At 39.8% G+C, this 14,751-nt stretch overlaps 1 protein-coding gene across 1 annotated transcript in view; it reads right to left on the bottom strand.

Moving 5' to 3' along the window:
• Mlf1 (myeloid leukemia factor 1) overlaps positions 1 to 11,627 on the bottom strand; it is a 31,877-nt gene extending 20,250 nt beyond the window's left edge. The window contains exon 1 of the mRNA XM_076867758.1: positions 11,446 to 11,627. Within this exon, the coding sequence (XP_076723873.1) occupies positions 11,446 to 11,492 (47 nt within the window). The 5' untranslated portion in view covers positions 11,493 to 11,627. The remainder of the gene's footprint in view (positions 1 to 11,445) is intronic.
• Between the last annotated feature and the right edge of the window lie 3,124 nt (positions 11,628 to 14,751).

Genomic DNA, 14,751 nt, shown 5'->3' with positions numbered 1-14,751 from the left:
GTCGTCAGTGGATGAAATAGTCTATAGAAGTCTGTTAGGTCCATCTGATTAATAATATTTTTTAGTTCTCAAGAGTCTTTACTTAGATTATGTATAGATGATGTATCTACTAGACAGTTGTATTGAAATCACCCAGTATACCGTGTTGGTTTTTTTTTTTTTTTGATTCATTATATTGAGAAGGATTTGTTTTGTGTATGTATAATATTCACTGTTGCTTGGGGCATATTTACAATCATTGAATCTTGTTGGATGATTCCATTAACCAGTATTAAGTGACTTTCTTAGTCTCTTTTAATTAATTCTGGCTTGAAGTCTACTTTGTTAGGAGAAGAGCCACTCCTGATTGTTTAGGGTATCATTTGCATGTATATCTTTTCCCACTCATTCACCTTCAGTCTGGGGATATCTTTGTAAGGCAAGTCTCTTGCAAACAACACATGGTTGGGTCTTGCTTTTTTAATCCAATCTGCCAATCTATATCTTTTGACTGAAGTGTTTAGACTATTTACAGTAAATATTATCATAGGGATTATTTTTATTTCCTGCCATTTTGACTTATTTCTAATGCTTAATTCAGACTTGATTCTCCTTTCATAGACTACACAATTCATCCCTATACTGGCTTTCATTTTTCTTTTTCATTCCTTCTGCATGAAATATTTCATTGAGTGTGATTTTGTAGTGAAGGCTTAGTGGTTATGATTTTTTACTTTCCACTCAACATTAAAAGTTTTTATTTCATCTTCAATTCTGAAGGTTAGTTTTTCTGGATTTTATAATCTTGAAGATACCTGCTTTCTTTCAGGTCTTGGTAGATATTATTCCAAGCCCTTCTGGCTTTTAGGGTCTAGGTTGAGGAATCGATTAAAATCAGAATTTGCTTACCTCTAAATGTGACCTGTCATTTTTCTCTTGCAGCTTTTAAAAATCTATCCTCCTTCTATATATTAGGCATTATCATTGTAATGTGTCTGGGAGAGGATTTCTCTTGATCTTGTATATTTGGAATTCTTATACATCTTGTATTTGAATTTCCATATTCTTTCCTAATATTTGGAAAGTAAAGAGATTGAGCATTCCTTTAGTTTGCACTTCAGAGTCTTTTTGTACCCTAATCATTCTTAAATTTGGTCTCTTGATGTTATCCTAGATTTCTTAAGTATTCTGGTTATGATCAACTTTTTTATTGTTGACATTATAGTTAAGATTATGTACTTTTTCTTCAAGGCCTGAAAATCTATCTTCAAAGTGGTCTAATCTATTTATGATGCTTCCTATTAAATTAATTCTCAACTCAATAACTTGATTTATTGAGTCTTTCATTTCCAGGACTTCCATTTAGTTCTTTTTAGAATCTCTACTTTTTACTAAAGTGATCTTATTACACTTCCTATATTTTTTCTTTAATTTCACTCTTTATATCATCTTTTAGCTCTTTGAATAGTTCAAGTATGAACTTTCTGAATTCTTTCTCTGACATTTCCTCCATTGTGGTGTTAATGGGGTTAATTATTGACATATTGTGGACTGTTTGGGGTGGTTTGTTCCCTTGCTTTTTCATACTGTTTGTAGGTTTATCCATCTATTGGAATGATTATCACACTTCTTTTATCCAAGGGCCTAATTGTATGTTTCTTTCTCTTATGAGACCCAGGCTGGACAAATATCCAGGTATTGATACTTTCACTCAATGTATGTCTTCTGCTGTTCCCAATATTAGTACCATTTTGAGGTAAGTTACTGAACCCTATTTACTAAAATCACTTCAGAGAAAAGACATTCAATCTTAGGAAAATAACAAAAACTTGTTGATACTATTCTTCCCAGTTCCTCTAATCCAGATAGGAATTTGTAGTAAAGCTCTTTCCTATCAGCTGTTCTTTTACCATCTCCCTCTGTGCTGTGGAGGAGTTGGGGATCACCACCTAGCTCCACTCTGCCATCTTCTGGAGTGATAGCTTATATTTTTACATAGATTACATCTGTAAGCAGTACAGTTTCAATAATTATTATTATACTTATTATCTAATGTTATGCCTTTAGAAAAAGAATTTCCTGGCTTTCAGGGTGCCTGGCATTTCCCCTATTGATCTTGCACCTGCATAGGAGAGAAATCTGGGCCTCCTGAACACAGGAGAGGAAGCATATAAATGGCTCAAAGTTTTATGCTCCTGGTAAGATGCTAGCAATTTTTATGTTTCAACAAATTAACACTTTCCAGCTGTTATTACTTGGGGATTTATTTTTTTAAATATGCTAAGGCAAAAACTATATTCCAAAAATTAAAACTTGAACTCAATTTGAGATTTTTGAAAGATGAATGTAGAAATTTGTTAAATAAAGTGTTTCAAATGAACCAGTTTCTGTAGTTGAAGGCTGGTTATTAAACAAGATAAAAATTATAGTTCTACTAAATTAATTTATTTATGAATATATTTAAATGAAGACATCAGAGTATTAGGTTTATTGAGATTATTATACGTTTCACCCAATGTAATAAAGAATAAATTCTCTCTCTCTCACACACACACACACACATACACACACTCACACACATATATATGTACATACATACAAAGATGGAGATAAAATGCATACAAGAATCATAAGGTCATTTTTCATACTAACTCTGTGAGAGCTTACTTCTGGAGGTTGTCCTGAAGTTACAATATGAATTTACAACTCTCCAAGTCCACTGTCAAATAACGTCACACTGATTCAAGGAGCAAGTACATTCAAATAACCCCTTCCCTTGCTTGCATCACTTCTGTCATTCAGTACATCATCAAACACATGTCATTACTCTGGAAAAACTTCCCTGTTAGACTTTTACTTCCCTCACCTGTTCCCTAATGCTCTTCCTTTGTGTATGTAGAGAAGAGTGTCTGACCTGTTTCATTTTCCTTCTCTCTGAAGATCTTCTATTGACATTTCTTGCTGGGCCAGTCTACGGGCAATAAACTCCATTTTTTTTTTAATTTTAATTTTTTGTGGTACTAAGGATGGAACCCAGGGCCTCTCAAATGCTAGACAAGCACCCCACCACTCAGCTACACCCCTAGTCAAACTCCAGTTTTTGCTTGTCTAAAAAAAATCTTTATTTCCCCCTCATTTTTGAAGAAAAATTTTGCATGATACAGAATTCTAGGTTTGTGGGTCTTTTCTCCTGACATCAAATATTTCATGCCACCCTCTTCTTGCTTACATGGTTCCTGAGAAGTCAGGTAAAATTCATGTTCTAATCTTCTTCAGGTAGGATGTTTTCCCTCTGGCCTCTTTCACCATGTTCTGTCTTTGATTTTCTGAGGGTCAAATATGATAACCTAGGTTCAGAATTTGGCATTTATCCTGCTTGGTGTTTGCCGAGCTTCCTGGACCTGTGATTTGATGTCTTTCATCAATCTGGAGAAATTCTTGGCTCTTGTTTCAAGTATTGCACCTGCTCCTTTCTCTTTTTCTTTGGCTTTTGCAGTTTCACTACACATAATATACCTTCTGTAGTTGCACCAACCAGTCTTTGGATATTGCTTTCTTCAGTCTCTGCTCAGTCTCTGCTTCAGTCTCCTCAAGCTAAGTGACTCTTTCCTCAGCTGTGTTTGGTCCACCAGTAAGCCCAGCAGAGACATTCTTCTTTCTGTTAGTGTTTTTTTTTTTTTTTTAAATCTCTAACATTTCTCTTATCCCCCTTCAGAATTTCCATCTCTCTGCTTTTGTCTGTTCTTGTTTGTTGCCTGCTTTTCCTACTAAGGCCTTTAACATATTACTCATAGTTTTTTAACTTCCTGGTCTGAGCACATCAATATCCATGCCACAGCCAATTCAGTTCAGAAGCTTGTTCAGCCTCTTCAAACTAATTTCTGCCTTCAGACCATGCCTAGTGACTCTTTGCTGAAGGGTGTACATGATACACTGAATGAAGGCCCATGGTGCACAGCCCTACGCTAAAGTATTGGTGAGGTGGAGAGGCAGCAGTCATAGGACTGGGTCTCAGGCTTCTGTGAATCTGTGCCCTGGACACTGAATGCCACCAATGGGTCTTGGTCCTCCTTCAATGGGATAGGATGGCTGGAGAAGCTGGAGTTGGGTACCCCCACCATCCCATAGTTTAAAACTCTTTCTCCTGATCACAGGCCTCATTAAAAACAGAATGAGGGGCTGGGGTTGTGACTCAGAGGTAGAGCGCTCGCTAGCATGCGTCAGGCACTGGGTTCCATCCTCAGCACCGCATAAATATAAAATAAAGACATATGTCCACCTATAACTAAAAAAAATTAAAAAAAAAAACAGAATGAGGGGGCTGGGTGCTTGCCTAGCATGCATGAGGCACTGGGTTCAATCCTCAGTACTACATAAAAAAGGCATTCTGTCCATCTACAACTACCAAAATAATAATAATAATAATAATAATAATAATAATAAAAACCAGAATGAGGTGGCCAATTTTAAGATGACTACTTTCCCAAACACCCTACCAGAACCAAGAGATTGTCCCCAAAATTCACCAGAGCTCTAATGCATAAAACTCACAAAAGTGAGGGTCCAACACACCCCACGATCCAGTCCTTCTCCAGCTTTCAACTCACCCTTGTTCAACACTGAGCCCCCAACAAAGAAGGCATAGGTGTTCCTGAGATGGTTTCTCGTTGTGGATTTCTGTTTAGGTGAGTTGTGAGCCTCTGTATTCGCCTGTGTCCACTTGCTGGGGCAGCTGGTCATCCTGTGATTGCACTTTGACAATCTAAGAAAAGCTGTTGTCTTCAGTGTGTGCAACTTTCAAGTTGCTGCCAGGATCAGTTGTTGACCTCCCAGCTCCTCACGTCCTGAGCCCCCCACAGTAGTTTAACAGATTGCCATCCCCAGACTTTCCACCTGTTAAAAATTGAAGAATCATTATTTGCTTTAGTCAGCTTTTTTGCTGCTGTGACTAAAGGACCCAACCAGCACAATTGTAGAGGAGGAAAACTTTATTTGAGGGCTCATAGTTTCAGAGGTCTTAGTTCATAGAAGGCCGGCTCCATTGGTCTGGGCTCAACGTGAGGCTGAACATCATGGTGAGTGTGTGGCAGAGGGAAGCAGCTCAAATCATGGTGATCAGTAAGCAGAGAGAGTCTCCATTTTTGAGATATAAAATATATACCCCATAGCCACACCCTCAATTCCCACCTCCTTCAGTTACCACTCAATTCCTTATCAAGGATTGTGTTAAGACTTTTACAACCCAATCATTTCTCCTCTAAACTTCTTGCATTGTCTCATATGTGAGCTTCTGGGGACACCTGACATCCAAACCTTAACACTATTCTAGCAGAATCATAGGCAACTAGTGCTAAGAGAAAGTTGTGTCAACTTGCAAATGGAGTGGATTAACAGCACACAATGAAGAGCTCATGTTTCAGCATACTAGCGGGCAGAGAGGAAGCTGATTTGTGTTTCTGAAATCAAGACCTAAAGATCAAAAAGTTATGTTAAAATTAAGAAATCAAAATTTTGTCTATCTACCTACTTTTTATTTGAAGTAAGGTTCAAGAAGCTCTAAAAGTCATAAATGACTTGCTAAAGAACAATTTCTAATTCCCACCTCAAAAATAAGATTGCTAACAGTATTTGTTATACCTTTGTTGAACATGGGGTTAAGGGATTTCAGACCACTAATGTTTTAAGATGGCAATTAAAACGGGGTCCTTCTGTGCAGAGCTTCACTCACTGAACACGCAGAGCTTAGAATACGTAACTAATATAAAGGCTGTATTACTACTCTGCAGTTACTTAGGAAAACAGCCAACTTTTCCTTTAGATATGTGGATGAGATTCAACAGCAATGAAGAAAAATTCTTCAGGGAACACCAGATTTTGTTCTGTGAATAAGTGAGAATTAAACAGCTATTACTTTCCCACAGAATCATAAAATGTACTGAGTATTTCTCACTGCATTATAATTGGGCCACACATTCATCAACTAAATGTGACTAATTTAAAATTCCAGGTTTTTGTTTGTTTAATAGGAGTAGACAAACTCACACATACACTAAATATGTAAAATCATGTGAGTTTGTGAGCAACATGAACAGAAGATCCACAAAAATGGGTCAGGCCATTCTGGAAGAGCCAGTGGGCCTTCTAGAAGCTTCAGCTTGTGTCTATCAGAAGAGCTACTGCTCATAGGTATGGTCATAAGGTTCACTGCTCAAATTTAAATTCACTTTTCTCAAAGTAAAAATAGAACTTTTAAAAGCAAGAGTTTGATTTAAAGTTTGATTTAAAATTTTAATCATTTGTTTTCTCAAATGAGAAATAGTATTTTATGTATTTCTCCCCATTCACATTATTTTTTGCACATAAATATTTCATTATCCTAGGGCAGCCAATTGAAAATATCATGAGGCTTTAAGAAGTTCATATCTTACAACAGTTGTTTCATGTACATGAGCTAGTCTAAGGTAATAATTTGAAACTGGTTAGATTAATGTGAAAAATATTCTTTGTGTATCCAAATATTTTGCAGACTCTAAAGTCACACTTGAAAAAATAGCTAAAGATGAGGGAAGTGCCTCATGGTATATATTGAATAAACAGATATTTAACCTTAAAGTCGGATCTCAACGGGGAAGAATTCATATTATGGAAAATAGAAACAAAATACACCTAGATAATGGGGTTGCATTATTTTCTTTACCAAACTTCCTATGGTTTTCAGACTTTCCATAAGCAAAGTCAGCACAAACTTACTTTTCCTATCACCATGGCCAACCAAGCTCTTTCAGGACTGGTGACACAAACTACAACCAAGATCAAAGAAATCTGGTCCCAAATGTTCCTTCTACTCCATATTGTTTAACATCCAGATTATCTCACAAAGCAGTTAAATAAATTGTTGCCTCCCCCAAAATATGTCAAAACCCTTATCTTTTTTTTTTTTTTTTTTTTTGCAAATTATTAAAACACAAAAGTTACTGAGTTGTTGTTCTTTTTAAGGGATGGTAATGTTTCCTTTCAGAATAAGTTCCTGTTTTAAAGATTCTATCACACACACACACACACACACACACACACACAAAATACATATTTTACCCAAGTTACAATTTTCTTTAGTCTGTATATAGCTATCTGTGCTTCTAAGTAAGAAAGCATTACTTCATTCCATAGGTTCTCAGATCACAGACATGATACTTCCATTTACTAAGGAGACTCCCTCCCTTCTACTGTACATAGTCCTGGTAAAAAGCTTGGCCAGAAGATTATAGCAGCTCTTGATCATAAAGAAATGTTCCCTAGTTTGAAGTAGACTCATCCCTTAAAAAAAAAATTGGATAATCCAAGTTTTGACATTAGAAATAATGCCCCAAATGAATAGTTTACCTGAAATATTACTTGAATTAAAGACTAAGGATTATAGAGCTTCATTCTATGAAATAGAATATTTTTTAAACATTTTTTTTAAGTTGTAGCTGGACACAATACCTTTATTAATTTATTTGTATGTGGTGCTGAGGATCAAACCCAATGTCTCACACATGCTGGGCAAGCACTCTATGCTGGGCAAGCACTCTACCACTGAGCCACAACCCCAGCCCTCAAATAGGACTTGAAATTTACAAAATTTACTTACAAAAAATTTCCATATCAAAATATTTCTGAAAAAAAATTACTGTAGATGTTGAAAGTCACAATAGCTACTGAGATCTTAGCATAAAGCTGGACTTTGAAAATCACAGCCCTGTATTTTAGCTGAGTATTCTCCTTGCCTTTATTAAGCAACAGAATGAAAGGTGTCAAAATACTAATTAGAACCCAACTATAGCATCATTTTCGGGGGTGAGGGATACTGGGGATTGAACTCAGGGCACTCGACCACTGAGCCACCTTCCCAGTCCTATTTTGTATTTTACTTAGAGACAGGGTTTCAGTGAATTGCTTAATGCCTCACTTTTGCTGGGGGCTGGCTTTGAACACATGATCCTCCTGCCTCAGCCTCCTGAGCCTTTGGGATTACAGGTATGTGCCACCGCACCAGGCCCAACTGTGACATCTTAGGGAAGGGCCCTCCTCAGACTGACTGGGAAAACATGGAAGCAAGCAACCCTGAAAGCTGTGACTCCTTTATTTCCTGCTGTGAGAATGCTCCCAGCCACCAGAACAGTCCATGCACCCTTGCACAAGGAGAGAACTCACTCTCAGCGCCATCAGTGCACAGGTTCTCCAATCAACAGTGTTCTCCAATCAACCCAATCATCTCTATGGTGCACAAGAAATAGTGGAGGCTGGGGGTATGTGTATCTTAGCTCCTGTCAACCCAAAGACAACAGAAGCAACTCCTGAGAAAACCAGTAGGGAACTTGGACCAAAGGCTGGTCAGATCTCAATATTATGCTTATATCAAGAGCTGGCTGGCTCAGTACCACAGTAACTGATTCCTAAAATAAGGCAGATCCACTAGCCTGCTCTTTGTCTTCCATCTCTAACCAATATAAGTAGTAACACAGCTATTCTTTGTAGATTTTCCTGTTCAGGAACTCATTTTAGTAGCTCATAAGATTCAAAGTTCATGTTTCTATACCAAGTAGAAAAGTCTGGCTTATGCTAAATATATCTGAAGTTTTATAATCCACATTCTTGAGGGTATCATGATGCCAAAATTATTTTATCTTCATATTAATTTTCCTGTCTATACATACTTAAACACACACACACACACACACACACACACAGTTGTTAAAATTAAGCAAATACAAGTTTGATAGAAAGTAGTATTCTTGAGAGAAAATTACATGGCAGGAAGTGTTTAACACTTGTGCTTTTAACCAAATTACAATAGAAAGCATTTAAGAAAGCATATTTGAAAATAAGGAAATTTTCTCATTGAAGTAAATTCGGCTCCTGACATAATTAGATACACAAGTTTTTTTTCTAAGTCCCAAATACACAGTAAAACATTAAACATCAAATTTTAAACTATTACTTTAAAAGTTTCCCTTTTTTCTTCTTTCTTTCTTTTTTAGTTGTTGATGGACAGTATGCCTTTATTTTATTTGCTTATTTTTGAAAGTGGTGCTAAGGATCGAACCCAGTGCCTCACACATGCAAGGCAAGCACTCTAACACTGAGACCATCCCTGGCCCAAAAGTTTTCCTTTAATTTTCTGATAAATAAATTGTTTAATATATACTATTATGAGAAGGTAAACACTGAAACTGGATATATTTGAATTCAAAAGTACAGAGTTTTTTATTCAAATCTTTTAAACATTTAATAATCTGACTATTATCTATCATATTTTATTAATCTATCTCTATTTTGTTAGAAACTAATAATTCTAATTTTATTTCCAAGAAGTTTATGTATTTTTGTCTGTCTACTTTTAAATAATTAGTAAGTTAGTAGAACGTGCTTGACTAGGCTCAACTGTGAACTAATGGATTACATAGAAAATGATAGTAGAAAATTTACGTAGAAAATTTCTCATTAGAAAATGCCAACATTAATGGCATTTTTGAATGCAAATAGTAATTACTTTCAGCAACCAACAAAATACTACAAATTAACTACAAGACAGAGAGTGAAGGACACCAGATCACCACTGAACAGCTTTTATCAAATACTCTCCCTGTTAAGTTCTCCACTAGGGAATCAAAAGGTCACTACAATGCTCTCAACCCAGGCAGTATCTATATGAAAATGGTGGACACAGGCTATGCGTTCCACTTCTCTTGTATATTCTTAAGGTCAGTGGATTACTTAACATGTTTGCCACGTCTGAATTCCTTGTGTTTTAACTCATCAAAGTAATGGATACTCATTTCATTTGGGGTTAGGATAAAAGGGGTGAGTCAAATGAAAGATTATCTGAAATAAAATATAAATTCATTCTTTTTCCTGTATCCCCAAGTGTGTTTACTTTATGTATAATTAAAGAAAAGAAATTACAAGCATGAAATTGCTTTTGTAAAGTCAATCACAATCCTGTTATCCTACTTTCTGATATGGCTGCCTGCTTTTGAAGGCAGCTACTGAAAGTGAAGAAAGCCCCACTCAAGGTAGTTGATAACCTTCTCTGTGCTCAGCACAGAGAACAGAGTTCTTTGACTCATGCCTACTATTTGTGGTCTGTTACTATTCCTGACTCTGAATCTCAACCATGGCTTTGCCCTGAAGGATTCACCCAACACTTAAATTACACTTCTGCTAGACAGACACTAATTACATTCATGGCTTAATTAAGGTCATTGCTCCTTTTCTTACAATCAGGGATACAATACAACTCAGAAACTGGTCACTGAACTGATGTCACATTTGCATAAGAATTATTCAATGGCTGAATTAATAATCTACGGATAGTTTTTTCTTTAAAAACAAATTTTAAAAACCTGTGCAGCAAGCTGTAATATTTTAACCTTAAAAAATGGTCCTTAAGCTAGACAAAATTCAATAATCAAAATAAATTAGGACAGAAAGTCAAAATTCAAACTGGCAAAACACTTGGGCAAAAAAGCATCACAAAGCTAGCTATCTTGAGTATCCAATTAGCGGATGTTATGGTCAAAGGAAGAATTAAAAAAAAAAAAATTGGATCCTAGTGAAACCTAACTCCAGATGCCTTCTTCCTGGGGCATGCCATTACTCCCCTGGAAACCACTCACAAGGTAATCGCTCTAGTTCACCCAGGTGTTGGATGTCCACTTGTGTGCCCTACTGGGACATTTGAAAAGGGTCCCTTTTCCAAACTTGGCTAGCTTTGTGAGCAAGGCGACCAAAGAAACAAACAGTGCACCTAGCAACCTGCACCTAGCACCTGAGGCTCTCTGGTCACAACCTACTCACACCAAGCACGCAGCCATAAAACGTCCCCAGTTTAAGAGCTCTTTGGATCCTAAGAGATGTTCCCAGCCAGGATTCGCAGAAAAAGCGGTCGCGAAAAGGTGCTGAGAGCCTAGTTCTCGCCAGCAGCTGGGCCCGCGTCACCTACAGGGTCCCGCACCTGCCGAGGCAAATCTGCGCGAGGTCAGGGCAGTCTGATGGCCAGTCCGAGCGCAGTCCGCACCCACGAGTGCTCCCGCCCGGCCGCGTGCCTCGGACCCTGCGGTCCCCACGCCCCCGAGTTCTCCTCTCCCCTCGCCCAAGACCCTGCGGTCCCCAGCCCTCTCGCCCCGCGCCCCGGACCCTCCCCGCTCCGCGCCCAGACCCTCAGGGCTCCCGCATTCTCCGGTCCCGTCCCGCGCCCCAAGGTCCTCCCTTCCTCGTCCCACGCCCCAACGTCCTCTCGTCCCGCTCGGCGACCCTAGAGCCTGTGCCCTCTTGGCCCTCTGCGACCCCGGACCTTGCGGTCCTCAGCCTCCTGGCTCCCGAGTCCCCGAAGCCTCCCCGCCCCGCGCCCAGACCCTCCAGGTCCCCGCGTCCTTTCTTCCCCGAGCCCCGATTCCCTCCCTTCTTTCCAGATCCGACACTCACGAAAAAAAGGGGTCGTCCTCGAAGCCGTTGTTCAGCATCCTGAACATCCTGGCAGCCGCCGGCGCGGCGGACGCGGACGCGGACGCGAACGCGGACTGGCTGGAAAACGGCGACCCCGCCGCGCCCGCGCGCAGCTCCCCGCCCGCGACGCTCTGAGCTACCGGGGTCCCCAGCCTGGGAGAGCGCGAGCCGGGCTGCCCTCCTATTGGACGCGGCCAGTGGCGTCACAAAGAGGGCGTGGCAAGCGCGCTGCCTTGGCAACCAGAGCCGCACTCGTGCGGGAGATGTGGCACAAGGCGGCTTATCATTGGACGATGTCCGTGACATCATAAGGGGCGGGCCCCGCGCCGCCATGGCAACTGAGGCCGCTTTCCAGGCCGGTAGCTGCCAAGCTCAGCGGCTCTGTGCCCCGATGCCCTCAGGGTGCCCGCTTCGCGCCCTCGTAGACCGCCAAAGCCTCTTCGGTCGTGGGGGCGGGCACGCTTGGGACTGGCTGGCAGTTGAGGTCAACCACCGACCGCGCTCCTTGCCCGCTGAGGAAACACGTGCTCGGAGCCCTGGAGTTCAGTCTGCAAGGGGTTCGCCCGCTCCCAAAGAAAACGGCAAGGTTCCAGTCACATTTCTCAAATTTGCCCTTAGTGAGTCTAATCCCAGAGCATATTTCCCAGGGAGCGAACCGCTTGAGCCATGTTGTAGACTTGGGATCAAAAAGCAAAAAAGAAAGGTGCCCTTTTTTGGTCCTCTCAGGTCTGTTCCAAGGACCATATGTCATTTTGAAGCCGTTAAAAAGTCTCTGGCGTTAAAAAAAAAAAAAAAAAGAAGAAGAAGAAAAGTAAGAAAGAAAAGAAAAAGAAAAAAAGAAAGAAATTTTGGTATTTACCAGTAAATAGATGGAGCTGAAGGATATCATGCTAAGAAAATAAGCTAGTCCCCAAAACCAAAAGCCAAATGTTTTCTCTGATATGCAGATGCTAATTCACGATGAGGGGAGGTGGGGCTAGGGAAGAATAGTTACTTTGGATTAGATAGAGGGGAGGGAGAGTATGGAGGTAGGAAGGATATGAATGAATCGGACATTATTACCCTATGTACATGTATGATTACATCACCAATGTGATTCTACATGTACAACCAAAGAATGAGAAATCATTATACTCCATTTATGTAGGATGTGTCAAAGTGCCTTCTACTGTCATATATAACTAATTAGAATGAAAACAACAACAAAGTCTCCAGCATTCCTTAACCTAACAGCAGGATTAAGAAACAAGGGCTTGCACGGCAGGAAGCCCTATCTAACTGAAATTCCATTACTATGTATTTTTGTTTTCATTGTTTTTATGAAGGAGACTTCATTTATGTCCAGAAAACTCATTTTGATTTTGAAGCAGTAGTATTCAAAAATTGATATTGCATTTGAGGCTAGGCTTTAAAAATTTTAGTGAAAAAGTGATCTAACTTAAATAATACAGGTAGTGGCTGGGATGTAGCTCAGTGCTTGCCTGGCATACTCAAGTCCTGGAGTATAATCCTCAGCACAGCAAAAAAGAAAAGTCAGAAGGAAGAGAGGGAAATAAAAGAAATAGTACTGGTGGGATTTGAATATGGTAGTGGATTTAGATATGGTGGTGGTGGGGGTGCCATGACAGTGAGGCTCAAATAACTGAGTTTTTGAAAGCATTACTGTGTTCTTACCAGGACCCTGGAGGCAGGAGAGGGAAATTAAATGAGAGGAATGGTACAGGTGCAAAGAGAATGTTTCTTGCATGTGCACCCTTAATCCAGTGTGGCCTCCAGACTCTGAAGGGCTGAGAAGAGGAGAAGCATCTGTGGCTTATCAGGCTAGAGAGATGGCACTCTGCCAGTGTGAATACGCAGCAGACTCTGACTTGGATGTGGCAGGAGTACTTGAGTTATTTTGGGAGCTGGAAATTTAATCCTCTGGACCTCTTACCCCCACCTTAGCCAAGTTCTCTGTCAACCTCCTCCTGCTAAGGCTGGTGGCATGAGGCAAGGCTGACTTCACATGCTAAGATAAGATGGAACAGCCCCTTCCAGGGAATAGGATATTTTCTTTTTCTTTGGCCTTGGAATGAAGCCCCAAAGCATATACATTAGGGAAATTCTGAATTGATATTAAGGCAAATAAATTATTTTATAACACCCTGAAATAACTATCTGCCCCCACCCCCAGTACTGGGGATTGAACACAGGGTTTTAGTCTTGCTCAGGCAAACATTCCACACTGAGCTACATCCCTAGTCCCTTTAAAAAATTGTTTTTTCTTAGTTGTAGTTGGACACAATACCTTTATTTATTTATTTTTATGTGGTGCTGAGGATCGAACTCAGCGCCTCACACGTGGTAGGGGAGCGCTCTACCACTGAGCCACAACCCCAGCCCCATCCGTAGTCCTTTTTATCTTTTGAATTTTGACAGTCTGGCTAAGCTAACTAAGCTGAAATGAATCAAATCAAATCAAAATGAATTGGTGAAAAAATCAAAATGGGGTAAGCTATGTGATAGTTAATAATATTAAAATAGTTTTGGATTAAGGCCAAACAAAGAAACTTGTGAAAATAATTTCCTTTTTGTTTCATGGAAATTTTTCTCAGAATCACATTGTTAAAACATGAAATCTTTATTCTAGGCACAGGTTAGTCTGGGAGTTACCTGGCACTTCTGAAGTTTGGACCTAATGACAAATGCTTAAATTTTTAAAAAGTGGGGGAGGGCTTGCTGAAGAGAGCTTGACATCTGTTTTTGATTTGATAATTTTAAGAGGCAGGAAACAAAAAAGAAAGGATGGGTCAGGAGAATGAACATCTGGGCAAGCAAGCAGCAGAGATGTGGAGCAGGACGAGAGGACAGGGTCCTAGGCTAGTCTCCAATATGTCATAACAGCCTGTGATACTTAGCATGCCAGGTACTGTGTGTACATACCCTACCAGTTTCTTGGAGTAGAGATGCTCTTATCCCCACATATAGATGATGCCACTGAGACATGGGCCAGTTGCCAAGGTTCACACCATAGCAATTAAAATACAGTGCAGACCTTACTGAGTGTAGGATAAAAGCAGGTAATCACTTCTCAGAATCAGTCCAACAAGTTACGTGGACCCTAACCACAAATCATAAAATCCAGTGAGAATTCCTCCAAATAAAGTCCATTCAGTTCCACAAATAATTAAGTGCCTCTCCTGTATGGGATAGACAGATGAAGGCATCCATGAACAAAACACACCAAAATCTCCGCCCTCCTGAGGTTTCGGTTACTATGACAAAATGAACAACAATCAAAGTAGT

This window comes from Callospermophilus lateralis, chromosome 10, assembly GCF_048772815.1.
Source record: "Callospermophilus lateralis isolate mCalLat2 chromosome 10, mCalLat2.hap1, whole genome shotgun sequence".
Classification (NCBI taxonomy): Eukaryota; Metazoa; Chordata; class Mammalia; order Rodentia; family Sciuridae; genus Callospermophilus; species Callospermophilus lateralis.
This window is presented reverse-complemented; position numbering and strand designations above follow the sequence as displayed.